The sequence below is a fragment of the Carettochelys insculpta genome, chromosome 27 (genome assembly GCF_033958435.1).
Source record: "Carettochelys insculpta isolate YL-2023 chromosome 27, ASM3395843v1, whole genome shotgun sequence".
Lineage (NCBI taxonomy): Eukaryota > Metazoa > Chordata > Testudines > Carettochelyidae > Carettochelys > Carettochelys insculpta.
The window spans coordinates 6,194,649-6,219,445 of record NC_134163.1 but is presented as its reverse complement, the minus strand read 5'-3'; the positions used below and the strand labels follow the sequence as shown (position 1 = coordinate 6,219,445).

The 24,797-nt window shown below is 56.6% G+C and overlaps 1 protein-coding gene across 1 annotated transcript; it reads left to right on the top strand.

Moving 5' to 3' along the window:
- The first annotated feature begins 220 nt into the window (after nucleotides 1-220).
- On the top strand, nucleotides 221-22,742 carry KLF16 (KLF transcription factor 16). Its single transcript, XM_074978488.1, has 2 exons — nucleotides 221-803; nucleotides 16,003-22,742. Exons 1-2 carry the CDS (start codon nucleotides 392-394, stop codon nucleotides 16,299-16,301), a joined length of 711 nt encoding a protein of 236 aa, XP_074834589.1. The 5' UTR covers nucleotides 221-391; the 3' UTR covers nucleotides 16,302-22,742.
- Nucleotides 22,743-24,797: the final 2,055 nt, after the last annotated feature.

Below are 24,797 nucleotides of genomic sequence, written 5' to 3'. Positions count from 1 at the left end.
TCACCGCCCCCCGTTCGCCCCGGGGGGCCATCGCGTCCTCCCACGCGCTCCTTCCTTCCCCCAGGCGTGTGCGGGCAACCGGGCCAAGAGGCGGAGCCCGGCGGGAGCCCCGTGCTGAAGGTCCGCCCCCCTGGCTGCCCACGCCCTGGGGCGGGCGGTGCGTGCGTTCCCCGCAGGGCGGGGAAGGGTGTCCCCATCTCTCCGTGCGCCAGGGCGCGGCGCAGCCACTCGGTGCGCACGGAGGCGGAGCAGGGACCACTGGAGCCTTAGCTGCCGCCACCACCTCCTCCTCGGCCGCCCGGCGACACAAAGGCTGCGGAACTCGCCCCAGAGCCGGGCAAGGCGCGTGGAGCAGCTCCGGGGTCCCCCCAGTCACCCCGCCGGGTGAGCCATGTCCTGTCTGGATTACCTCGCTGCCGAGTGCCTGGTGTCCATCTCCAGCGGGGCTTTGATCCACCCCCCCACGGCCGCCAGCCTGCCCAGCCCGGACCCCGCGAGCAGTGAGGATCGAGAGGTGCGGGACACACTCCGGGGCGCAGCCCAGGCGGCGGCCGGCTGCAGAGCGCGGCCCGGCTCGGCACACTCGGAGAGCAGCAACTCATCCTCGTCTGCCGGGGGTGGGGACCTGGAGAGCTGCTACACCACCCTGTCCGACGGGGGTGGCGGAGCCCCACGGGCCCCGCTGCCCGGCCCCGGGCCCGGCCTCCCCTCCCCGAGCAAGCGGCACCGCTGCCCCTTCCAAGGCTGCTGCAAAGTTTATGGCAAATCGTCCCACCTGAAGGCGCATCTGCGGACGCACACAGGTGAGGCCGCCCCCCACCCCACCCCACCCCCTCCTCCCGGCGTGGGACCCCGCCCCCGCCTCCTCCCCCACCCCACCCCACCCCCTCCTCCCGGCGTGGGACCCCGCCCCCGCCTCCTCCCCCGCCCCGCCCCGCCCCGCCCGCTCTCTCGCTCCTTGCGCGGGGACACCGCCCACAAGCGCCTTCGACGCTCTCCGCCGCCCCTAGCTCCGGCTCTCACGCTCTGTCTCCGACTCCACTTTCCTCGCTGCGCCTGTTCTCCCCCGCCCCCGGGCCCCTGCTCGGCCTGCTCCCCCTTCCCTGTCTGGGGTCCCCCCAGCCCCCCATATCACGCCCGTAGAGGTGGGAGCCCCCCAGCCGCTCTCTCAGCTGGCGGCTTTACTTTGCGCTGACCCCCCTCCCGCCCGCGGGGGCTGTGACCCCGCTTCAGGCTCCCCCGTGATGTCCCCTCTCTGGGCTGGAGGGCGTGGGAAGCGCTCAGAAGTTGTGCCCGCGGCGCGGGAGGAACAACGTCACTTTATTTCCAGGGGCCTCGGATACTTTCACTGCCGCCCGGAAGGGCCGCGGGGCTCAGGAGCCCCGGCTGTTACCCGCCGCCCCCACCCCGGGAAGGGCGGGGCTTGGGCTGGTTGGGGGCGTGGCCAGGGATGTGACACGCTTCCTCCTCCGCCTGCGGGCGTGGGGGAGTCGCTAGGCACGTGTGTGCGCGTCGGGCCCTGGTGCCTGCGCCCTCCCGCCCCCGCTCTGGGGGGCTGAAACCGTTAGAGTCTTGGAAGTGGGCCGGGGGGCTGGGCTGCCCCCAGATACTGCCCTGGGAGCCTGTGGGGTGGGTCGGGCAGGGCTCGCTAGTAGCCTTCGCATAGCCTCTCTCTGCCTGAGCGGGGGTGTGGGGTGGAGCTGGTGAGAGGAGGAGGCAAATATAGAAGAGCGGGGGAATCCCAGCACAGGGCAGAAGCTGCCAGGTTTCCTGCTTCTCTGTCCCGATGGAGTGTGGGGGCTGCTCCCCTGGAACGGGCTCAGCAGTGCCAGGTGAGGAGGGTGGAGCATTGGCACTGGCCTACCAGAGGAGATAGGAAAGGAGTGTGATTAATTCCTCCTCCCATCCCCACAACCCTTGTGGTAGCTGATTGGGCAGGGTGGCAGTGTGGGGGTGGCATAGGTAAGAGATCTTATTGGTAAGCCTTGAGGCTGTCCCGGGGCAAACAGGGCCAGGGCTGAGACTGACCTTAAGGGTTGCTTCAGTGGGCCTTAAGTTGGGTTGTTGGGGAGACAGACCACATTTCTGCTTAGCACGCTCTGCCAGTACGGGCATACCCGCGTGCTGGGTAGTGTGTGTATATAGTGTGTGTGTACTGTAGTGCACCCACAGTGAGCTCTGCCAGTACAGCCGTACCTGAGTGCTGTGTATCATATATACTGTAGCACACCCACAGCGAGCTCTGACAGTATAGCTGTACCTGTGTGCTGTATAGTAGATATACCATAGTGCATCCATAGCAGGCTCTGCCACTACAGCGGTACCTGCGTGCCATATAGCATATATACTGTAGCACAGTGCTTTTTTTCCTAGAAAAAAAAGGTGCCAGAGCTCAAGTCTGATGATTCCTCATAGGGGTTAGGGTGTTCAGTTTTAATGCCCCAGTCCCACTGCTGCTTGGTGGGATAATACACATGATTGGAATGTTTGGTATGGAAGGGTACAGCCTGCTTAGGAAGGATAGACAGGGAAGAAAGAGGGGAGGTGTTGCCTTATATATTAAAAAAGTACACACTTGGACTGAGGTGGAGATGGATGTGTTGAGAGTCTCTGGGTTAGACTAAGAGGGGTAAAAAACAAGGGTGATGTCCTGATAGGCGTCTACTACAGGCCGCCTAGCCAGGTGGAAGAGGCTTTTTTTAAACAACTAACAAAGTCAAGCAGGGCCCCAGATTTGGTGGTGATGGGGGACTTCAGCTATCCAGATATATGTTGGGAAACTAATACAGCAGGGCACAGACTATCCAGTAAATTCTTGGATTGTATTGGAGACAATTTTTTATTCCAAAAGGTTGAAAAAGCTACTGGGGGGAAGCTGTTCTAGATTTGATTTTAACAAATAGGGAGGAATTGTAGAGAACTTGAAGGTGGAAGGCAGCTTGGGTGAAAGTGATCATGAAATCATAGAGTTCACAATCCTAAGGAAGTGTAGAACAGAAAACAGCAAAACAGAGATAATGAATTTCAGGAGGGCAGATTTTGGTAAACTCAGAGAGCTGGTAGGTGAGGTCCCATGGGAAGCAAAACTGAGGGGAAAAACAGCTGAGGAGAGTTGGCAGTTTTTCAAAGCGACATTATTAAGGGCCCAAAAGCAAGCTATCCTGCTGTGTAGGAAAGATAGAAAATATGGAAAAAGACCGCCGTGACTTAACCAGGAGATCTTTCACGATCTCAAAATAAAAAAAGAATTGTATAAAAAATGGAAACAAGGAAAAATTACAAAGGATGAACATAGGCAAACAACACAAGAATACAGGAGAAAGATTGGAAAGGCTAAGGCACAAAATGAGCTTAAACTAGCTACAGGCATAAAGGGAAACAAGAAGGCTTTTTATAAACATATTAGAAACAAGAGGGGGACCAGGGACAGGGTAGGGCCATTGCTCAGTGAGGAGGGAGAAACAGTAACAGGGAACTTGGAAATGGCAGATATGCTTAATGACTTCTTTGTTTTGGTCTTCACTGAGAAGTCTGATGAAGGAATGCCCAACATAGTGAATGCTAGTGGGAAAGGGTAGGGTTAGAAGTTGAAATAAAAAAAGAACAAGTTAAAAATCACTTAGGAAAATTAGATGTCTGCAAGTCACCAGGGCCTGATGAAATGCACCATAGAATACTCAAGGAGCTGATACAGGAGGTGTCTGAGCCTTTATCTATCATCTTTGGAAAATCATGGGAGACAGGAGAGATTCCAGAAGACTGGAAAAGGGCAAATATAGTGCCCATCTGTAAAAAGGGGAATAAAAATAACCCTGGAAACTACAGGCCAGTCAGCTTAACTTCAGTGCCAGGAAAGATAATGGAGCAGGTAATTAAAGAAATCATCTGCAAGCACTTGGAAAGTGGTAAGGTAATAGGAAACAGCCAGCATGGGTTTGTAAAGAATAAATCTTGTCAAACTAATCTGATAGCTTTCTTTGATAGGATAACGAGCCTTGTGGATAGGGGAGAAGCGGTAGATGTGGTCTACCTAGACTTTAGTAAAGCATTTGATACGGTCTCTCATGATATTTGTATAAAAAAACTAGGCAAATACAATTAAGATGAGGCTACTATAAGGTGGGTGCATAACTGGCTGGATAACCGTACCCAGAGAGTAGTTCTTAATGGTTCTCAATCCTGCTGGAAAAGTGGGGTTCCGTAGGAGTCTGTGTTAGGACCTGTTCTGTTCAATGTCTTCATCAATGATTTAGATATTGGCATAGAAAGTAGGTTTAAGTTTGCAGATGATACCAAGTTGGGAGGGGTTACAACAGCTTTGGAGGATAGGGTCATAATTCAAAATGATTGGGATATATTGGAGAAATGGTCTGAGGTAAACAGGATGAAGTTTAATAAGGACAAATGCAAAGTGCTCCACTTAGGAAGGAACAGTCAGTTTCACACATACTGGGGAGAGACTGTCTGTCTAGGAACAACTACAGCAGAAAGGGATTTAGGGATTATAGTGAACTACAAGCTAAATATGAGTCAACAGTGTGATGCTGTTGGAAAAAAAGCAAACATGATTCTGGGATGCATTTCCAGGTGTGTTGTGAACAAGACACGAGAAGTCATTCTTCCGCTCTACTCTGCGCTGGTTAGGCCTCAGCTGGAGTATTGTGTCCAGTTCCGGGCACCGCAGTTCAAAAAAGATGTGGAGAAACTAGAGAGGGTCCAGAGAAGAGCGACAAGAATTATTAAAGGTCTAGAGAATGTGACCTATGAAAAAAGGTTGAAAGAACTGGGCTTGTTTAGTTTGGAAAAGAGAAGATTGAGAGGAGACATGATAGCAGTTTTCAGGTATCTATAAGGGAGTCATAAGGAGGAAGGAGAAAACTTGTTGTTCTTGGCCTCTGAGGATAGAACAAGAGGCAATGGACTTAAACTGCAGCAAGGGAGGTTTAGGTTGGATATTAGGAAAAAGTTCCTAACTGTCAGGGTGGTCAAACAGTGGAATATATTGCCAAGGGAGGTTGTGGAATCTCCATCGCTGGAGATATTTAAGAATAGGTTAGATAGATGTCTGTCAGGGATGGTTTAGATAGTACTTGGTCCTGCCATTGGGGCAGGGGGCTGGACTTGATGACTTCTCGAGGTCCCTTCCGGTGTTCTATGATTCAGGATCAACAGGAGCTCCTACCCCAGTCCCCACGCTGCTGCAGGACTGTCTGGGGCTCCTGCCCTGGTCCCCACGCTGCTGTGGGGTGGCAGAGGCTCTTAGCCGTGTCTCCAAGCTGCTGTGGGACTGGTGGGATGGTGGGGGCTCCTGCCTCTTCCCCACGTTGCTGTGGAATCAGCAGACGCTCCTTCCCCATCCCAGTCTGCTGCAGGTTGGTGGGGGTTCCTGCCAGGTCCGCACACTGTGGTAGAACTGGTGGTGAAATTTTTATGGTGTTATCATGAAGTAAAGGTGCTGGAACTCTGTTCCAGCGCATTCCTTCGGGGAAAAAAAGCCCTGCTCTAGCCTATCCATTGATTACCCCAGCAATGTGCGCTTAGTGTGGAGGCAGCTTACGTCAGCAACGCCGTGTGCTCCCTCAAGTGACATAGGCTAGCCTGGTAAAACTGCTTTTGCTGCTGTAACAGTGTCTGCATTAGGGGTTGCTGCCAGCACGGCCGAGTCAGAGGTTGCACCTGTGACCAATGTGGGAAGGGTGGTAGAAGTCTGTTGGGTCAGTCTGGCCTGAATGGCCCTGCCCCCCTTGCACCCTCCACAGCCATGAGCTGTGCTAATGCAGTCTCTGGAGAGCTTCCTCCCACCCTGCCTATGCTGGGCTCTCTGACTGGCCCCTTTGCTGTGTTAAGCTCATACTATGGTGACCTCTATCGTAGGGGGTGGCTCATTGTTAGGATGATAAATACTGGCCCATTGTGGGTGTTTGGCATCTTACAACCTGGCATTAAGGAACGTTTGATCCAGGATTTCTCTTTGGTCTCGAGAAGTGTGATTGGCTGTTGACTGCCCCCAGCCCAGAGGCGGTGAAGGTTTGGGGTTACATGGAGAGCCAAACTCCGTGGTGAGTTGGTGGTGCCACACTGGGCTGTGGGTGGTCAGGAGGGGGCCTGCAGTGTGTCTGCCCAGCCTGGAGGCGCTGTGCCTAGGCGAAGTCTGGTGCTCCCGTGAGGATCTGTTATGTCTGGTTTTCTTCACCATGTGACCGCAGGCATTGGGAACTGCTGCCTGGACGTGAGCCATGAGCCCTTCCTGGGTCGATGGTAGCGTGGACAGTTATGTTGCTGGGACCGAGGGGTTGGTTCGGCTTTGCTGGGAGCATGTGGTTGTCCTTTTGATGTCAGCGTGGAACTTCCTGGTTGCCGTCTTGGCTCGCTGTTATGGAGGAGGGGTGTGTGCTGGACCTCAGGAGTCGTGTGTGTCCCTCTGTAGGACAGACCTCCTCCTGCCTGGGGCAGTTACACTGATGGTGTTGCCCTGATGTAGATGCGCTGATGCCCTGCTGTACGGTGATCTGATTTTCAACCGTGTGGGTGTGGTTCAAGTGGTACAGCTTTTATGGTAGACGAGGCCAGAGTTTTCATGCAGACCTGAGGCAACATGATCGTCATCAGTCTGCAGGCAGCTGTGTCCAGTGCTTTGGGTGCAACCCATAGTTTACCAAGCAGCAGCAGTGAAGAGACACTGGCAGGGTGCTGCTGAGCTGGGGGGATCTGTCCGGAAGGTTGCCAAGGCTGGGGGTGGGGCGGGGGGGTGATAATGCTGGGAGAAGCAGCCATATTAGAGATGCAGACTGGAGTTATTCCTGGGGTGGAGGTGGAAGCTGAGGTAGCAGTCAAGTAGCAGAAGTGCCATGAATGTAACACCCTCATCAGGTTTCCCTCTAATTTTTTTCATGCATGGAGGGAATAAATTTTATTTGCACCAAGGCATGTGTAGATGTGCACCACCCCTAGAAACATGCTGGTGACTGCGGGTGCGCTTCTGATCAGCTGGGTGGTATTTGAATCTCTCCTGAGTCACCACCAAAATGCTCAGCTTACAGGGAACTCTGCCCCTGTGCCAGCTCCCTCCCAGCAGCTGGGGCAAGAAGTCAGGGGAGGGAAGGTTCTGTGTGCCCAGCTACAGCCAGAACAGGCTGATTTCAGACCTCTCTTATATTTGTGCAGCTCCTGGCATCCCGGAGCCCTGCTCTGGCCCCGTGTGATGGGGGTGAAGCCCTTTGTAAATGTGGTCTCAGTTGTGGATTCTGAGCGCTTGAGAATTTGAATGTCAGCTGGTGCAGGGAATCTGGCCATGAACTGGCTGTTTGGAAGGGGGCCTGGAGCTGGTACCCTGAAATGGGCAGCCAGAAGGGCACTAGGACCTGTGCAGGTCACCTCCTAACTAGCCCCAGGCACTCCCCTCGCCTTGGGTGGATCTTGTGGTGGTGGGCTCTCTGGCTGGGGGTGCTGCCCATGAGCCAGTGATGGGTCAAAAGGGAAACCCACCAGCTCATCCCCAGAGCCACAGTGGCCCACCATTGGGCTATTGCTGCAGTTCCTAGGGTCAGTCACATCCACAGTGCTAGTGTCGTCCAGGCCCCATGAATGTGGTTACTGAAAGGCCTTTGAGGCTTCGAACCTCCCAGATTGGGCAGTTCTGCCTGGTTTTCCTGATTGTTTGCTCTTCGTCCTCCTTGTGGAGTGGCTTGCTCCTTTCGTGTACATCCACTCCTTGTGCATGCTCACTGAATGCCCATGGCAGTGTGAACCACCGACTTCACCCCTGCCGTGCAGTGTGAGGATTGCTCCAGTGACTCTGCCGTGGACACCTGCAGTAATCTTTTGCTGGTTGCTAATTTGCCAGATTCTTCCTCCGTTGGGCTGTAAGATGGGGTGAGAGGAGTGGGCAGAGCCAGTGTTCTGGCAGCCTGCGCCATGCTCAGGCCACACTTGCTAAAATTGTGGCAACTGGGTGCCTGACTTGGCTCTTATGACCCACGGGAGCAGGTAACCCAGATCTTGTGGAAGGCAGAGCCAAGGGGCCTGCTGGGCTGGGTTCTGAGTGCTCGGCAGCTCTGGCTGAGGTCAGTGGGCAACGTCAGTGCTCTGGAAACAGTCCAGGGTTTCAGCCTGTGGTCAAGCATCCCCAGTTCCAGACCTGGTCCCAAATGGCCCTGCCTTGCCTGAGATGCCCCTGTGGCATGTGCCACTTTCCCTCCCATGGTCAGCAAGGGGTGGCGGCAGTTCCCTGGGAGAGGGCCATTCCCCCCCTGTTGACTGGCTGTGCCTCATGGGGGTTTTGTGCTGGGGCAGACTGGGAGGGTCTCACTGACCCCACACTGGCGTCCGGGGGGGCTTTGCTTGTCTGGCTGTTGGGTGCCAGGGGAGATGCAGGCGGCTTCAGGGCCGTGGCAATGTGTGCTGGGCGCTGAGCTGCAGGGCCTGCTGTTGCCTAGTTGGAAGATAACGGGCCCCATTGTGGTGGGATGGCTGGGCTCGGGCAGCATGGTTTGAAATAGAGGTGTTAGGAGCTTTGGTGCTGGGCAGGGGTGTGCTAATGAAGCTTCTGCCCCGCCCCCCAGCTCCCCTCTACAAAGGAGACCCAGTGAGTTTTTGTAACCTGAGCCTGTGCTGGGAAGGCCGGGGGGGGGGGGGGGGGCGGGGAGGAGGGCGGGCATTGGTCCCTGGGGAAAGAGGGTGGTGGGAAAGTGGGGCAGGAGCCAGGCTGCTGGGGAAACAACTGAGGGAGTCCCAGGAGAGAAACCCCATTTCCTCAGTGGCTCGCTGCCCTTTCCAAGGCTGGGAGAGTGAATTGAGCCTTTGCAGAGGGCAACGGGCGGGGCAGCCTAGGCCTGGCCACATGGTGGCAGGAGGCGGCTCCTGAGGCCTGGTCTGACTTTACACAGGTGAATGTCAGAGCTGGCTCTGTGCTAAAGCCTCGCTTCGGGTAGGGCCCTGGTGGCACTGGCCTTCTGTGCTCCCCCCTCAGCCTTACAGGAGCCCGTCCTCCACACTGACAAGAACTTAGTGTGGAAGAGCACAGACCATCTAGCAGGAAGCCTTTGCATTTGTTCCATGTCTCTGGGGTCCCAGCCCTGTGCTCTGCCCACTAGGCCATGCTACCCCCTCTTCTGAACACTTTGTTTGTTGCTTGAGGCTTCCACAGCTGCAGCCTGAAGCACACGGCGGTTGGGTGACTCACCGGAGATCAGGCTGAGTCAGTGGTGGAGCTGGGAAGGGAATGGAGGAGTTCTCGCTCCCAGCCCTCTGCCTGGCAGGCAAACAGAGCTGCGCAGGTGCTGCCTGGGATTTTCTACTCCCTCTGCCAAACCCCAGTAGCGCTTCTGCCCCCACAGCCACACTCTGCTGCAGGGGGCACTAGCGTTTCCATGGCCCGGGGGGTGTAGCAGGGTGTGGAGCAGGCCTTGACCCGCTGAATGGCAGTGCGGGGGAGGGAGGCCAGCTGTGCTGCAGAGCCAGTGCCGGCGGAGCTGCTGTCCTCGGCTCACCCCGCTGCTGTGACTGATCTCGCTTAGCCCTGGCAGCACAGATGGTGCGTGAGATCCCTGCTGCTGTCTGCACACGGCTGCTGGAGCCCACGTGCCTGTCTTCCAGAGCGCTGCTTGGGGGAGAGGGAGTGGCGTGTGTGCCATGTTAAACCCTGGGCTTCCCAAGGCCGCTGCTGGCACAGCCTTCCCCTGACCCCACCCCGCACCTGCAAATCCCCTGCCAGGAGCTAGCTGTGTTTCGTCAGCTGCCAGGCGGGGACCTCTGCCACTGCCTCTCCCCTGGAGCAGGGACCCAGAGCTGGGCCCTTGGTGGAGTCTGGTTCTCCCCGTCCCACTCGCTAGAGAGCATCAGCCTGAGCTGTGATGTCAGCCTGCGGCTGCAGGGCCTGGCGTGAGCCTTTTTGTTCCTGATTTTAATGTTTGTTTTTGCTCCAAGACAAAGGGTTTCCCAGCCCCTGCACCCAAACCACACTGAGCTGGACTGGCAGGATGAGTCATGGGGCAGGCCCCATGCTGCCTGCGTCTGCCTCTCTCCAGCCCCCGAGAGCTGCGGGGAAGGGAGGGTGCGCAGTTCTTCCCAGCAGGGAGCGTTGCATTGACTCAGTCCGGTGGGCTTGGTCTCAGCCACGCCCCCCACCCCGCCGAAATTCAAAAGTTAGGGCCTCCTCACTGCCCCTCACCGGGGCCCCTTCCTTGAAATGACTCCATTGCCTTAGTCAACCAGCAACTCCCTGTCTTGCTTGGTAAATTGTGGGCAGCTTGGCTCACACGGCAGCAGAGGCAGGCTGGGAGTGCACTCGAGGCAGGGAGCCACGACTCGGGGCCTGGGTCCCCGTTAGCAGCCGACAAGGCTACTGCCCCCCCTCCGGGCGCGAAGAGGGCCGAGGTGCAGCTCAGGGCCTTGCTGAGAAGGGGCTGTGGGCATGTCCTGTCCATGCTGGATACCCTGAGAGGGGCCAGGGAGCTGAGTAGCTCTGCTCAGATGCAGCCGCTTGCATGGGAGGCAGGTTGTAAAATCTCTCAGGCCCAGCCCTGCCAGGGAGCAGGAGACCAACCCCCTCTGCTGTCTGGGCCACTGCCCTGACCTGTGCCCCCTGGAGCCGCAGCCCGCTGGCAGTCTCAGCCAGAGCTGTTCCCCCCCACCGCTGGCCATGGTATCCTGCAGGCAGCCCGCTGTGGCTGGAGGGGGCAGGAGGTTACACCTGACCTGAGGAGCTTTTGATGCTTATGTGGAGCGATGGGGTGGCTCTGGGGCCTCTTGCTTGATGCTGCTGGCTCCCCTGGGAGAGAGGGTTGGGCTGTAAAGTCAGGGGCCTGAAGTGTGGGCTCCCATCCCCCACTCCTGCCTCTGGGCCATTGCAGTTCAGGGCAGAACAGCTGAAGCAGCTGAAATTGGGCACTGCTGGGAGGCGTGGGCAGGGCTGGGTGGGCAGCGGGCATGTGTCTGTGTGCCGGGGGGCGTGGGCAGCTTTGGTGCAGCTAGCACTGGGGAGGCGATGTCCAGGGGCCCTGCTTAGTACCTCAGACCCAGCCTGCACCGACACCGTACATTGGCATAGCTAGGTGTCCCTGAGTGAAAATCCCTCCCCCTGAGAGGCACAGCGGGGCCAGCCTGATGCTCGACATAGGCAGTGCTGGGGAGATGGAAGGGTTCTCGTGCTGCCCCGGCTCCTGGCTTTTGCTTCCCACGGAGGAAGGTGGTAGGAAATCCCGTCCTGTCATTGCAGCGAGCACCCCGGCTCTGCAGCAGTGTAAGCGCAGGCAGACCCGCTGCAATCATGGTGGGTGCAGAACAGCCAAACACCTTAACCATTGGGCTGCTGGGAGCTCCAGAGCATGGTTGGGAGCAAAGGTTTCCAAAGCACAGGGGATGTTTACAGATGGGGAAACTGAGGCACAGGAGGTCTGTGAGTTTCCCTGGTCACCCCAGGAGTTGGTGGTAGAGCCAGGTGTAAAACTTGGGAATACTGCTACCGCCTCGCCCGTATCCTTTGTGCAGAGCCGAATTGGAGGAGACGGGCTTTACAGCAGGAGACAAAGGGGCTGAGCCTCGAGAAGGGCAGTGTGAAAGTGGTCAGTGGCTTGTGCAGGGGTGTGAACCTGGGAATACAGAAAAGCCAAGAGGCTTTCAAGGCCTTCATTCGTCATCCTCTGTGGTGGGGTTACTAAACCCCAACCACAGGCAGGGCAGGGGGTCTTCTCCTTCTGTGGAGTGGGAGGGGCACCTCCTGCCATGGGGCCTGGCTGGGGTGAGCATATTTCCCAGAGTGAAAACTGTGGGGGGCAGGCCCCTCCCCGGGGGGCAGCCCTCTACCCTGAACGTTCCTCCGGCCCCCATAGCTTCACCTTACTCAGCAAAGCTGGGCATCTGCCTGTTGGCTTTGCCAGCTGATGATCTGCTGGTCGCAATAAACAGGACAAAAGCGCAGTTTTGGCTAAAAGTTTGGAACTCTGGGGGTGGGCTGCCTGGGCCAACATGGAACACACAGTCACCCTGATGAGCAGTGCAGTGGCAGCTGGCAACACCACCAGCTAGCTGGGAAATCGAGATCAGTGATGGCACAGGATCCGTCATTGCTCTTAGGTGTAGCTGCTCTGACATGGGTTTAGTGTGACAATGTGAGCAGCCCTACTGGTGTCCAGGGGAGCCCAGTTAAGCCTTCCAGGAGTTTTTTGCAGCATCTGGGGCTACAGGAATAAGCAAAGGCTTTGATTTCATTTCACCTTGGAAGGGTCCTGGAACATCCCCCGCTCCTCTGCCAAGCTTGGGCTGTGACTCGTGCCGGGGCTGGGAAAGCAGAGCTGCTTCCAACTCCTTTCCTTGGTTAGATCTTTCACCCTGGGCTTACGCAGTCAGGAGAAGCTATTTGTGGCCAGCGACGGGGATTGTTTATTCCCATCAGAAAACGGCTGCATGGGACCATGCCAGCTGGTGAGTGTGCAGTCAGGGGAAAGTGTCCAGTGTATGAGCTCCACAGAGCAGTGAGGCTGATGTGGTTTAAGTGTCTCGAAGTTGCAAGCGGAGGGGTGGGAAGACGGTTGCTTGCTAAGGTTGAAGCTGTGAGCTGGGGGGAGGTGGGAGGCTGGTCGCCCCAAATCGATGCTGACAGTAACACTTGGATGTTCTGCCATCCCAGCAGTGGAATGTTGGCAGATGGGTGAAGTATCTTCTTTCTAGCCTGTGGAACTCCTTGCCACATGGGTTCAAGAATTTTGCAGGATTTGGAAGAGGCCATCCAGAGTTCAACAGTGCTGCAGAGGTAGAAAAAGTACCGAGAAAGTTACTTGTGAAAGCAGCTGCATGTCTACTCTTCTGGATACTTAAGTACAAAAAAGCAGTAATGAGTGTGTGCTTGTGCTTGTGCATGCATGGGCGTGTGCACTTTTACTTGTGTAGTTCCAGAGGGACACTGTGACTTGCACTTAAATTCACCCTCACCCTGCAATCAGCTGCACTTTTACTCAAGTAACTTTTGGGGTGGGGGTACTTTTTCCACCTCTGCAGTGCAGTTAAAAGATATGAATTTTAGGGGGAGGTGAGCCCAACTTAGGGCATGAATTGGCCTCAAACCATAGGGGTTAGGAGACATCTGGGGCCAGGTTACCCCATTGCTTCTCCCAGTAAGCAGTGGCTAGCACCACCATCTTCGAGACTGGGTGCTGGCCTAGATACTTCCTTGGTCTGAACCAGCTTGGCAGTTGCCCTGCAGTCTGCCTGGGTCACCTGTGGGGGGTGGGGGAAGGAAGGAAGTTTAGCTTGGCCCTGGTCCTCTGCCTCTGTGCCTGTAGCTGCAGGTGCTTCAGTTGACAGTCCAAGCGGACGGGCCTCAAAGGGTGGAGGAACTTACAGCGAAATCTTTCTCTGAGCAAGTGCCAGTAAAAAAGGCCCTCAGTGTATTCTGACAAGGCAGCAAACAGATATTTTTTCTGCTCTTTTGGGAACGGGCAGGAGAGTCCTTTGGAATGGTGTAGCCTGCTGATATCAGGCAGGCTGGGTTTAGGCTGGGGGTCAAGGAGCTGGGTGGAGTAAACCGGCAGGAAGGACAGATGCAGGTGGTGGATTGTGTTGGAATGACTGATCTGGTAATGATGCTGTCACACTAGTGATTGCCGGAGCCTTCCTTAATCTGAAACAGAGCCCGATGGGAGGACACCCTGGAGTGTTCTCAGACTGTGCCCTGGGGCGTGGCCCCTGTGTCTCTCGTAGTGACACTTCCTTCATCTCAGGCATCCAGACATGGGCTGCAGTCTGCATGTGATGAGCAGCAAGCAAGGCAGCGGGTGGCAAGTGTGTGACAACTGGGGCCTCAGCAGCCTGCAGCCGAGGCTGGAAGCCCAGTGTCCAGCGTCTCAGTTAGATTCGTGGGGGGAGGCAACATCTTAATCTGAGGTTTCATTTTCCCTCCATCTTCCCGGGGTTTGTGTATTTTAATTTGCGCTCAGGTCCTTTGCTTTGTGTTGGGATTAGGCAGATGGGGGCAGATTAGAACCAGAAAACAATCCCCAGAGGCTGGGAGGGCACAGAGCCCTCGGCCGAACCTGTCGTCTGTGCTATTCTAGTTCCCAGGGCTGGCATCTTCCCAGCTCTCCTCTCGTCTTGTGGCGCGTGTGCACGCACATGCCCGTCCTGCTCTGGTGTCACAGCCTGCAGCTGGGGAGGTGGCTGTGAAATGTTCTGGTCCGGGCACACTGAACTGCCCCTTCCTGGAGAGAAAGGAGATTCTGCTAGCCTGACTGTACCAGGTGTGCTGCAGAACGGTGCAAGGGCTCACACTCCCCCAATAGTGCAAGGCGTGTGACTCTGCTTACAGCCCTCCTCTAAGCTCTGACCCTGCTGGGGAAAAGGCTCACGTGGCGGAAACATCCAAAAAGCCAGGGAAACGTGGCCAGTGTCATGGGCAGGGGTCAGCAACCCGCGGCTCCGGAGCTACGTGCGGCTCTTAAGGAGGTGTTTGTGACCCCAGGTGCTGCTGCCACTGATTCCTCTTGGCCGCCTGCCCTGCTGCCTCTGAAACAGTAGAACTACATTTAATTGGTTTAATGGCCGGCCGGGCGGCAGGCAGGAGCCTTCTGGCCATTCAACCAATTCAATTTAGTTCCACTGTTTCAGCGGTGGCAGAGCAGGGAGCCGCCCCCCGCTGCAGGTGGGGGAAGTGCTAAGCCCACAGGAGAGCTGGGGAGGGGGGCGGCCGAGTCTGGAGCTGCACAGCCCCGCTGAGCAGGTGGAGATGGGAGGAGGTGGTGGCTGCAGAGGAGCAGCAGCAGCGCACGGAGCTGGGCAAGTGGTGCCATCTCGGGCTGGCCAAGCGTGAGCGCGCAGCCCAATGCAACAGGTACTCACAGGTCAAGCTGTATGAGATGTTCCTCAAGAAAGGCGGGGAGCCGCCTGTGTGCGGCTGGAGGGTGGGGGCAGGCTTGGGGCTGAGGGGTTAAATCTGGGGCCATGGGAAGCGGGATAGCAGGACGGGTTGTGTGGCCGAGGGCTGAGGCGGGTGAAGCCTGGAAATGGGGGGTGGGCTTGGTGCTGATTGGGGTAAAGCTTGGGAAGGGGGCATGGTGGGGTTGATGTGAACATTGCTCCTTCCTGCTTAAGAGCCTGTCCCCAGGCGCAGTATTTTCCTTGTCCTCAATCCAGGGGTGAAAGTAACTTAAATGTTCTAACTGGTGCAGCCCTTGTGCGTGTGCTGTTCCAAAAGTCCGCTTGGACGTTACTTCTTAAGGACGGTCATGTATTCACCCGCACTGCAGCTTGGGAAGGATTGATTTTATAACTGGAAAAAATGGCTCTTCTATTTTGGCTGCAGACCCCGGGTCATGAGTTTTAAATACTGCGCTGCCACTTAGCTGGGGCATGTGGGCTTGGCCTTGCAAAGGGCTGGAGGGGCAGGAGCTGAAATTAATGATTGACTTTCCCTTCCTCTTTGCATCCTCCTCCCAGAGTGCTTCCGTGCTCGGCTTGCTCTGAGCCTGGCCCCAGATCAGTCCAGGGGCATGGTGCTCATTCAGTGCTACTGGAAATCTCCTGGTTGGATTGCCAAGTCTACTGCCCTTGGCTGGAGCAAATGCTCAGGGTTTGTTGAGAGAGGGGAGTATAGCCTAGTGGTTTGAGCATTGGCCTTGTAAACCCAGGGTTGTGAGCTCAGTCCGTGAGGGGCCTGTCAAGGGACTGGACTCATTGAGCTCTTGTCATCCACATCTCCATGACCTGGGAACCCCTCACAGTTCGCTTGGGTGGTGTGTCCAACACTGCATTGGACTGGGGTGTGTAACACTGCCCTCCACTGGGTGAAAATGGAATTGCCTTGCTGTGTGTCAGAGGCCCTATAATGGTGAACAGCTAGTGGTGATTCTCCTTGAGCTGAAAGGTTAAACGCCTGTGCTGTTGGAGCAGGAGATCTGTCTGGAGAGGGGACATGGGAATGGTCTGGGGGGAGCCAAAGGGGTTGGGGTTGGGGGTACAGAGGGGTTTCCCACTGGCTCCTTGCTGTGTCTCACCCTCTTCCCCTCCTCGCAGGTGAGAGGCCGTTCCCGTGCACCTGGCCCGACTGCTCCAAGAAGTTTGCACGCTCGGACGAGCTGGCCCGGCACTACCGCACCCACACCGGGGAGAAGAAGTTCGCCTGCCCCCTCTGCGAGAAGCGCTTCATGCGCAGCGACCACCTCACTAAGCACGCCCGCCGCCACCCCGCCTTCCAGCCCTCCATGGTCAGGCGCCCTGGCTGCCCCAGCATCTCCCCCAGCAACTCAGCACCCGGCAGCCAGGCAGGGAGCCCCGTCGCCAGCCCTGCCCCCAGCCCAGCCGAGTTCCTGTAGGCCTGGTGCTGCTCCGGGCGGGGAGCCAGTGGCATGTACCCCATAAGGTGTCGCCTAGCCCAGGAAGCCAGCAGGAGGGCCAAGTGTCAAGGCTGTCCATGGATCTGTGGGGTGAGGGCACCGGCTGCTCCTCCCTCATGGGGTTCTGTCCACCAGCCCCCTCTGCTCCATGTTCTGGGTATCTTTGAGCAGCAGCCCCTCCCCTCCTGGCTTTGTGGCATCTCCTGCCTGTGTGGTGTCATGCCCTGGGGGGGCTGGGCTGCACCTCCTTGGCAGTTGAGGGGGTAGCTGTGTCCTTGCCCCGACTGCTGCCAGCCCCTCCCTGGGTAGATTCCCCCATGGCGGGGGGCCATGGCTTCTCTCCAGAGCCCCTGGCTTGACTTCTGCAGGGCTGTTACGCCCTGGAGATGCTATGGGGTAAATGGAGGCCCTTGGCTCCTCTCTGCTCTGCCCTCAGGTGCTGTTGCACTGACACTTCCCCAGGGAGCTTCCAGCTGGCACCTTGGGGACCACTCGCCAAAGGCAGCTTAAACCAGGCCAGTTATGTCTGCCGTCCCAGAGGCCAGGACTGCTTCGCTCTTGGGACTGAAGGCTGCTCAGGGAGGAGACGGCTGTTGGCTGAGCCCCCTGCCTCTCCCACTTCCCCTACCCGCCCAGAAACCAGAACCTGCTCCCCTGAAAGATTCCCACGCCTGTCTCCAGCCCCCAGAGAGGAATTCTGAACCACAGCGTAAATATTTATTTATATGGACTGATCTGCTCCGGCTGCAACCTTCAGAGGCCTTGGCAAGCTGTGGGTGGCGGGCCAGTGAAGACAGACTGACAAGCCCCGGGCTCAAATGGGGACCTGGAGGGATGTGTGCATTCTGAGTGACTCAGCCCAGCCCCTGCTCTGCGAGAGGCGTAGCCGGGCTTTTTAGGCAGGACTCTATTTATGGACAGAATGTTTTTCAAGCTGTGGAACTGGGGGGTGGGCATGTCACTGGGAGCTACACTGCCCTTTGGGGGGCGTGGGAGGGCAACGGACGCTCTACCAGCCGTTTGGAACAGGGTGCGGCTTGAACGTTGGTCCGAGCAGCATATTGCTGCTGGAACCCTGCTGCAAGCAGCTGTAGTGGGGAAGCTCAGGGCCTGCAGTAGGGCTCTGGTGATGGGAGGCCTTTCCTGCTCCCCTGAAGGTGGGACAACTTGTGTTTTTCTTCTCCCAGCGAGTGCTCTGCACTTTAAAGACCCCTTTGAGGTGGCTCAGATGAGGCACCCAAAAGTCACTGGTCGCTGCATAGGCCCAAGTGCCTTGGCTCCGTGGAGCGCAGGCCTGCCCCAGAGCTGCGTGAGGGCGAGCACCTCAGTACAGCAGTCTGAGTGGCGCTGGTCACCACGGTTACCTAGCAGCCTGCCTCAGCGAAGGAGGCAGGAGCCTGGAGCAAGTCATTGCACTGAAGTCACCAAGGTGCAGCTGGGCGCCTCAGAGGCGATCTGCTTTCCCAAGAGGCGGTAGCTGGGCCCCCAGATGAACTGGGCCTTAGGCCTGGTGCTGGCTGGGTCAGGATTTGGTCGGCTTCGCTGCACAGCTTGGGGGAGAGGACATCTCACATCTCTCGCACCTCTCTGGGCTAGTGTCAGTGCCTGGTGTAGAGGCAACCCCGAGGAAGGGTAGGGCCGTAGGAGGGCCTGAGTCGACTGTGGGGCAGAAGCTCTGAAGGCCATGAGTTTATTGCCTGAGCTGTCTTGTGTGGTCCGATGACTGGGGAGAGACAGAGCCGCCCCACGGTGTGGTGGGCAAGGCTGATTTCATAGCTGTGGCTGCTCGGCATGGCATGGGGATTGGCCGGGCTCGCTGCTTGTGGCCATGTCCAGCACCGCTGACCACCAGGCTGAATATCAGCTTTCCCCACAAAGCCGGCTTGGCCTTGGTGGAGCGAGTTTGTTGGGGTTCAGGCAACTCATGTAACACGCGGTGTGTTAGACCCAGGAAGGAGCTGGCCAGGGAAAGGGGCTTGGGGCAGGGCAGGGGTTGCTTGTCCTGCTGAGGCCCAGGCTGCTTCTGTTCTGGGGATCGGTGGCTCCAGTCCAGTGGTGCTGGAACACTTTTTATACTGTGGGAGGTGAGGGGGGAATGTGCTGAGAGGTGTTGTACCAAACTGTGTACCCTGTGTATAAGGGAAACCACTTCAAGCCTGAGGGTGCTGCAGCTCCCCTGCACCCCCTGTTACAGCACCTGTGCTCCAGCCCCTTGCTTTTCTCGAGCATCAACTTCCAGACACACTTTAAATCAAGGCGCAAATTCCCCCTCGACCCCACGCTGCTGTGGAGAGAACCTCTCCCCTGGAGCTCTTCAGAAACATGTCTGCCGTGGGTCTGCTGGGAGCGTCTCGCCTTGGCATGGCCGGGGTCAGACTCCTGGGCCCCATTGTCATATTCCACATGGCCCCTGGGTCTCAAAGGAGCTGGCGGCTTGCCAGGAGCGAGGCCTGTCTCACAGCAGTCGGGAGTCCAGCACCAGAGCTCTGGCTGGACCGTCTCAGGGCACCAGGGCATGATATGGCTCTGAGCTGGTGGGAAGAGGTACCAGACACCTGCAGGAGCCCTGCTCTGCCCACCACAGCTGCCTCCTGTGGTGGTGAGCCCCAGGCCGCTGGCATGGAATACACTGAAATACAGCTCATTGGCCAGCGGGCCGCTTCTCACGTTGGTGTTGTGCAATGGGACTTAGTGGTCTTCCCTGCCTGGGCCCGTCAGGCCACACTTTGCAGCTCGCAACCTGACAGGCCGCCAGTCACTCTTCCACTTTCCTGGCCGGCGATCCAGGAGCCAGATGTTTTCCACCAGCTGCTCCATGCAGAGTGGTTGCTGTGTGGATATTCCCCAGGACAGGGACAGGGCTGGGAGGGAGCAGCTTACAAAGTGGCTGAGTGGATGGAGCGTGGCTGAAATGGTCAGTTAATGACCTGGTGACAAGCCAGATGATGTATAAACAACTAAATGACCTCGTGGGACAGGCTTGCTGGCTCCTGGGGCCGCTCAGACAAGGTGCTGAGTGGACGTTGGAGGAAAGTCCAGCTGAGGCATGAAGCCGGTGAGGCTGGGGCAGTCCTTCCCGTGCTAAGCCGTTGCAGGGCTGTCCCTGGCAGTGGGCCTCTCTGCCCCCGTGTGCAGTCGTGACCAGGAGCTATCCTGATTCCTGCCTTAGCTGCACTGCACCAGGTCGTGCTGGGATCCCCAATGCTCCTCTCCTGTAGGGAGGCAGGCAGGGGTTTGGAATAACTTCGGGCAGGGTTGGGTGACCCTGTTAGGCTGGCTTTGTGTAGTGTAGACAGCGCCTGAGAGGAGGCCTGTCTCTGGCCTCAGGAAGTGAGTGGAAACCTGAGGGCTGCTCTGAGGCCCAAGTGGCTCAGGAAGGACCCTGCGTTAACTCAGGCAGTGGCTGTCTGGTGCATGTTCCCTTCTGTGGACAGGGCCTGTCGGGGCATAGGGAAGGGGGTGAGTGGGTTTCTGGGAGGGGGCTATGCTGCCCCCACCCCCAGATGTGCTCTTTGTGCATAGGGGGAAGGCCTCTGAGGAGGCACCGCTTGTGCTGCACGGAGCTGCCATGGCAGCCTGGCAATGCCCTGGGGTTCTGTGCTCCTTTTGTATTGCTAATAGGAAGCAGGGGGGGGATGGCTCCCAGTTAAACTGGAGGGTGGGTGCCGTATGGGAAAGACGGAGTCCCTGCTCCTAGTGTAATCAAGATTTGTCTCAGCCAAGAGCAATGGGAAGATGCAGGTTTCAGTCTGGGCTCACCAGATTCTATGCAAAGTGGGTATTCTCCTGGCGTGTTGTTTATAGCATGGTAAGATGATTTCTTTTCTTTCAGGAGGGAATAACTTTATTCAGTGTGCGCGTGACATTTCTACAGCATCTTCACTGGAGCTGGAGTTACATAAATAGATTGCCAGGCAGTCAAAACGCGGCCGCTGCTTTTAAGGGAAGAAAATAGCTTGCTTTTTTAGTGCCCTTTCTGTAGAGTGATTCAGAGCCACGACTTGACTGGGCGATGAGACACCAGCTGGGCAGTGAGCGTGATGAGCTGGTGCTTCGTGGTTTTGGAGGAGGTGGGGGTGTGTGATGGAAAGTGGTTCTTTGTGCTCTGCAGATTTCGGCTGGAGGGAAAGGGGTTGATCCTTCCTGTCTTAAAAAAAAAAAAAAAATCCGTGCAGCCTCGTATGCTAAGCCAGGTCCTCTGGTCCTGGCCCTCCAGTGACAGGGGGAAAGCTGAAATTGGACCTGCTTGTCTCAAAGGCCCTTGCTACACAGGTGTAACCAGAGGTGGCACCTTTCCATCTGAAATTGATCCTTTTGGCAGAAGATCGACATGTGGCTTAGGCTTAAATTGGACATTACTAGTGCCCAGGAGTTTGGAGGACTCAGTGGCCTATAGATGCAGGACTACGCCCAGGGGAAGTTTGCTCCAAAGAAATAGATCTCTGCCCTCCAATTCCCCTTTCCCAGCCCAGCCTTAGTTTGGCGCGTCCCCTGTTCTCATCCCATCTGCCAGGCTGTGCAGTTCCGTCTGTTAGAGCATGTGACTTGGAGTCTAGGCCTGGTCTGAGCTCTGCTGCTGGCTCGCTGTGGGATCTCACGCAGGCAGCGTTGCTCTGGGCCACGGTTCCCATAGACTGACAGGAGGGCAGCGCTTAACTTCATACTGGGGTGCTGAAGTTCCTGTGTTGTTTCCTGACCTCTGGTGTTAGATGTGCCCTTTGGCCTGACCTTTCACTTGCTTCTACTTCCTGCTGATGTGAAGGCCAGAAGAAACCATTGGAATCATCTGGTCTGAGCTCCTGCGTGGTACTGGCCAGAGGCTGGCTTCTGCACTGTGTGTCGTCAGGGCAGGGGAGGGACCGTGGGTGTGAGCGAGGCAGGGGGAAGAAAAGGGGTGGAAAAGGCTGGTTGTGTTTCCCTTGATGGTCTACTCTTCCTGTCTCCTTCCGAGGCCGGATTCATCCAGGAAGCCAGTGGAGTCCTACCCAACCCACTAGTAATAAGGTTGATGTTTTTCCCTACTGGTTTGGCCCGTTTGTTCCCTCCTCCTCCGTTGTGCTAGCTAGCAGAGGCTGGGTTTCCATGATGCCCCTGGCGTTGACCCCAGCCAGAAGGTCCTGCTTTCCCTGGCCTGCAGTAGTGTTCCCTGTAAGCTGAGCTCTTGGGCAGCCACCTAAGAGAGGTTCAGATGCAGCCTAGCTGATTAGCAGAGCACCAGGGTCAGCAGCGTGTTTCTATTGCTGGTGTGCATCCACACGCCTGGGTGCGCATAATTAAATTTATTCCACCCGTGGATGGAAAAACGTAGCAGGAACCACCGCCCGGCGCACCGTCTTTCCATTTGCACAAGGCATCTTCTATGACTTTGCATCTCTCCCTGCAGGGGGAACTGGCAGTCACTGTGCTAGGAGTGGGTTGCTGCACGACAAAGCTGTTGCCTTTGCTGGCTGACTGCCCACTCCCCACCCAGTGGCAGGGTGTCCCCTCAGCAGGGGCTGCATGTTCCCTTTTGAGGCTCAAGCTGCGAAAGGGAAGGAGGTGCCTGCAAAGGAGTGCCAGCAGCAAGCTCTGGGTTTTGTCCGATGCACGCTTCGTGGGTCAAACTGCAGCTTGACTGCAGCCATTCTGCTGTTTGAGTAGGGGAGGGGACTGGGCTCTGGGTCTCCCCACTCCTTGGCACAGTGGGTGCCTTGCTCGCTGTGCAGTGAGAGGCCGAGGGTGCGACCTGTGTACTGTGGCTAATTTCATGTGGGGTTTGCGGGAGGGTGCACTTCTGCACCTTGGCCAGTAGAGGATGGGTTTCCATCGGATGCTTCCAGCAGCTATCCGCCCCTGCAGCTCAGGGGAGAGATGGTCTTTCATTACAAGACCCTTTTGCAATGTCTTGAGCCCCGATCTTGTACTGATCCAAAAACATAAAAAACCTGCAAAACTCAAGGGGGCTGAGCTGCGCAACATGCAGAGGAACAGCTGCCACAACCAGCCAGGTCCCCCCCATTTAATGTTCCTTCTCGACAGCCTCAGCTGCTCAGGACACGTGGCAATGCAGCTTTTCAACCGCACTGGACACCATGGGCACAGGATGGGGGAGGAGAATCGGAGTTGTGGGATGGCTGGTGGAACTGTGGCAGAGCCAATCTTGTAGGACTAGCTCAGCGACTGACCTGCTGCTTCTTGGGTGGGGGCAATTCTGGGCATGGCCAGGACAGCAGGACCTGGCATGCTCGTGCCAGAGCTGGGTTCTGGGAGGGAGCGAGACCTCCTAGGAAACTGGCTTTGTAAAAGGCTTGCTAGTGGGTCACTTTCTTAACCAGGTGTCTGTTCTTCGGTTCGCTGCCTGGGAGCTGCGAGTGGAAGGATGGCTTGAAAATGTTGCACTGTCTTGGTGCTGTATTTTAAAATAAATTTTTTTTTTAATCACAAAAGTCAGCAGAATGTTTTGACTCCTTGTCACCTTTAATTCTTGCTCTGGAGCACAGGACATTTCTTTGGAGCTTGTCTGTCTCAGCTTCCTGCATCCTCCTCCCACCAGGGAAGTGCCCCAGCTGGCTCCTAACCCCAAGCCAAAGGGTAAGGCTCAGCCCCAGCCATGGGGGGACTCAGAGGCCCACTGTCTTCCCTCTCTGTAAATGGCTGTAGACTAAATGAGTGGGGGATGGCAGCTATTCTTTCCTTCCATAGATGCAATTCCACCTCTCGTCTGTGCCTCTTGTCCTGCTCCCGGGAGAGTTTCACGTGGTCATGTGCTGGAAGCTGCCTCTCCCCAACAGAAGGCAATAATTGTGTGTGGTGGGGGTGCACATAGCCGCTGACATGGATGGGGGAAATAGGGGATGGTGATGGGGGAGGGGGTTGAGGGACCCTGCCATGGCAAATAGGGATGCACAGAGCAGATCCCAGGATGACATGGATATTGGATGTAGTAGGAAGAGGGGCCATGGAAACCCCTGGCAGGGGAGAGATTAGGGGAAGGGGTGGGAGCCCCTGAAATAGAGGGGTGGAGATGAGGCGCATAAACAGCCCTGGATGTAGGTGATAAGCTTTGGCCACAGAAGCTAACATGTTGGTGATCCCTTGTGGCAGTAACCAGTCACCCAGGTAGAGCTTGGCTGGCAGTCAGGCCCCTGATCCCTGCAGCTCTTTTCTGAGCAGGGTCAGTGGCATGCCTCTGTGCAGGATGTACTGGCTTCAGCTCTTTGCCCTTGGACTGATGTGGGGCGAGCAAGACCCATCTGTTCCACCTCTTGGATGGAGTCAGGGGAATGGTTCTGCACCAGCGTCCTTGTCTGGAAGGCCAGGCAGTGACGGTGGCAAACAGCTTTCCCCACGGGAAGTGGAGGGCAGGACAGGCTCCCTCCATCTGAGGAATGCAGACACCAGGCACCACCTGGCAGCTGCTGAGTTCCTTTGGCGTTGGCAGGGGTGGACTCTCCCGGCCTGAGGAAGGTCTGTCAGATCTGTTCTCGCTCTGCTGTAGCCTCGCAGTTTAGCTTAGAGAAATACCTTCACAGCTTGGTGCCTCCCTTTCCCCAGTTCTGAAAGGTTTAGGCACCTACAGGGTTGGGTGGCAGCTGAGTCGGGAGGGCTGCGAATCTCCATGGGGCCTGATTCTGGGATTTAAGTGGCTAACGTTGCAAACATTGAGGCCTCTTGTTCATCTCAATCAGTGGGTCCCAGTCTTTTCACTAGTGCTTACCCCCAATCAGCCCCCAAGGTGTTTGCAGACCCTGTCCAAGACAATTCTATTTTCCATGATTTTTAATCTGTTTTTTTTCATGGACCCCCTCGAATACCCTTGCTGATGCCAAGCAGTCTGTGGACACCAGGTTGGGAACTGCTGATCTACTTCCTTCCTCAGACTCTTTGTGGTGTGGTCTCTCCACTGCCATCAGTACTTCCCCTCCTCCTGCGGCACTGAGGATAAACACTCTGTAGTTACTGGGGCCATAGTGGTACCTTAGGGTGGGCTCCTTTGGCATGAACTGTGTGCAGAATTGGTACCCTGGGCATGCTCCTGCCTCCTGGTGGGGGTTTACGTCTAGCGAGAGAAGGCAGCTGGGAGAGTGTCTGACTCAAACACAGACACAGGAGCCTATTCCATGTCCAGGGGCAGTGGAAGCTTTCCTGCACCATGTGACCCAACCCTGCTCTTTAAAAGGAGAACCCAGGAAATGCCACACAGAAAATGTCATGACAATACCATAGTTAAGGCTGGCAAATGAAGTTTAGCGCTGGCCACTTTTACAGTTGTCTGCTGAGCTTCCCAGTGCAGAGCAACGACCCCAGAGGGGAACCACAGCTTACTGTAGATAGAGGACTGGGTCTGGGCTGCTTCAGAGAGCAGCTCCTGGATAAAGAACTCTTAAGTCATCAGATCTAATTCAGGAGCAAATGCAAGCAGCCACCCTTGCTGCCATGTGAGCAAGGAGTTAGTCGGTTTCAGACAGTTCTCACGATGAGGTGACACCATGTACA

Bases quoted from the DNA above. Each gene is read 5' to 3' on its own strand.
- KLF16 (XM_074978488.1), top strand. From the start codon at position 392: ATGTCCTGTCTGGATTACCTCGCTGCCGAGTGCCTGGTGTCCATCTCC. The intron at 804-16,002 runs GTGAGGCCGCCC...CCCTCCTCGCAG, and splicing joins GCATCTGCGGACGCACACAG to GTGAGAGGCCGTTCCCGTGC.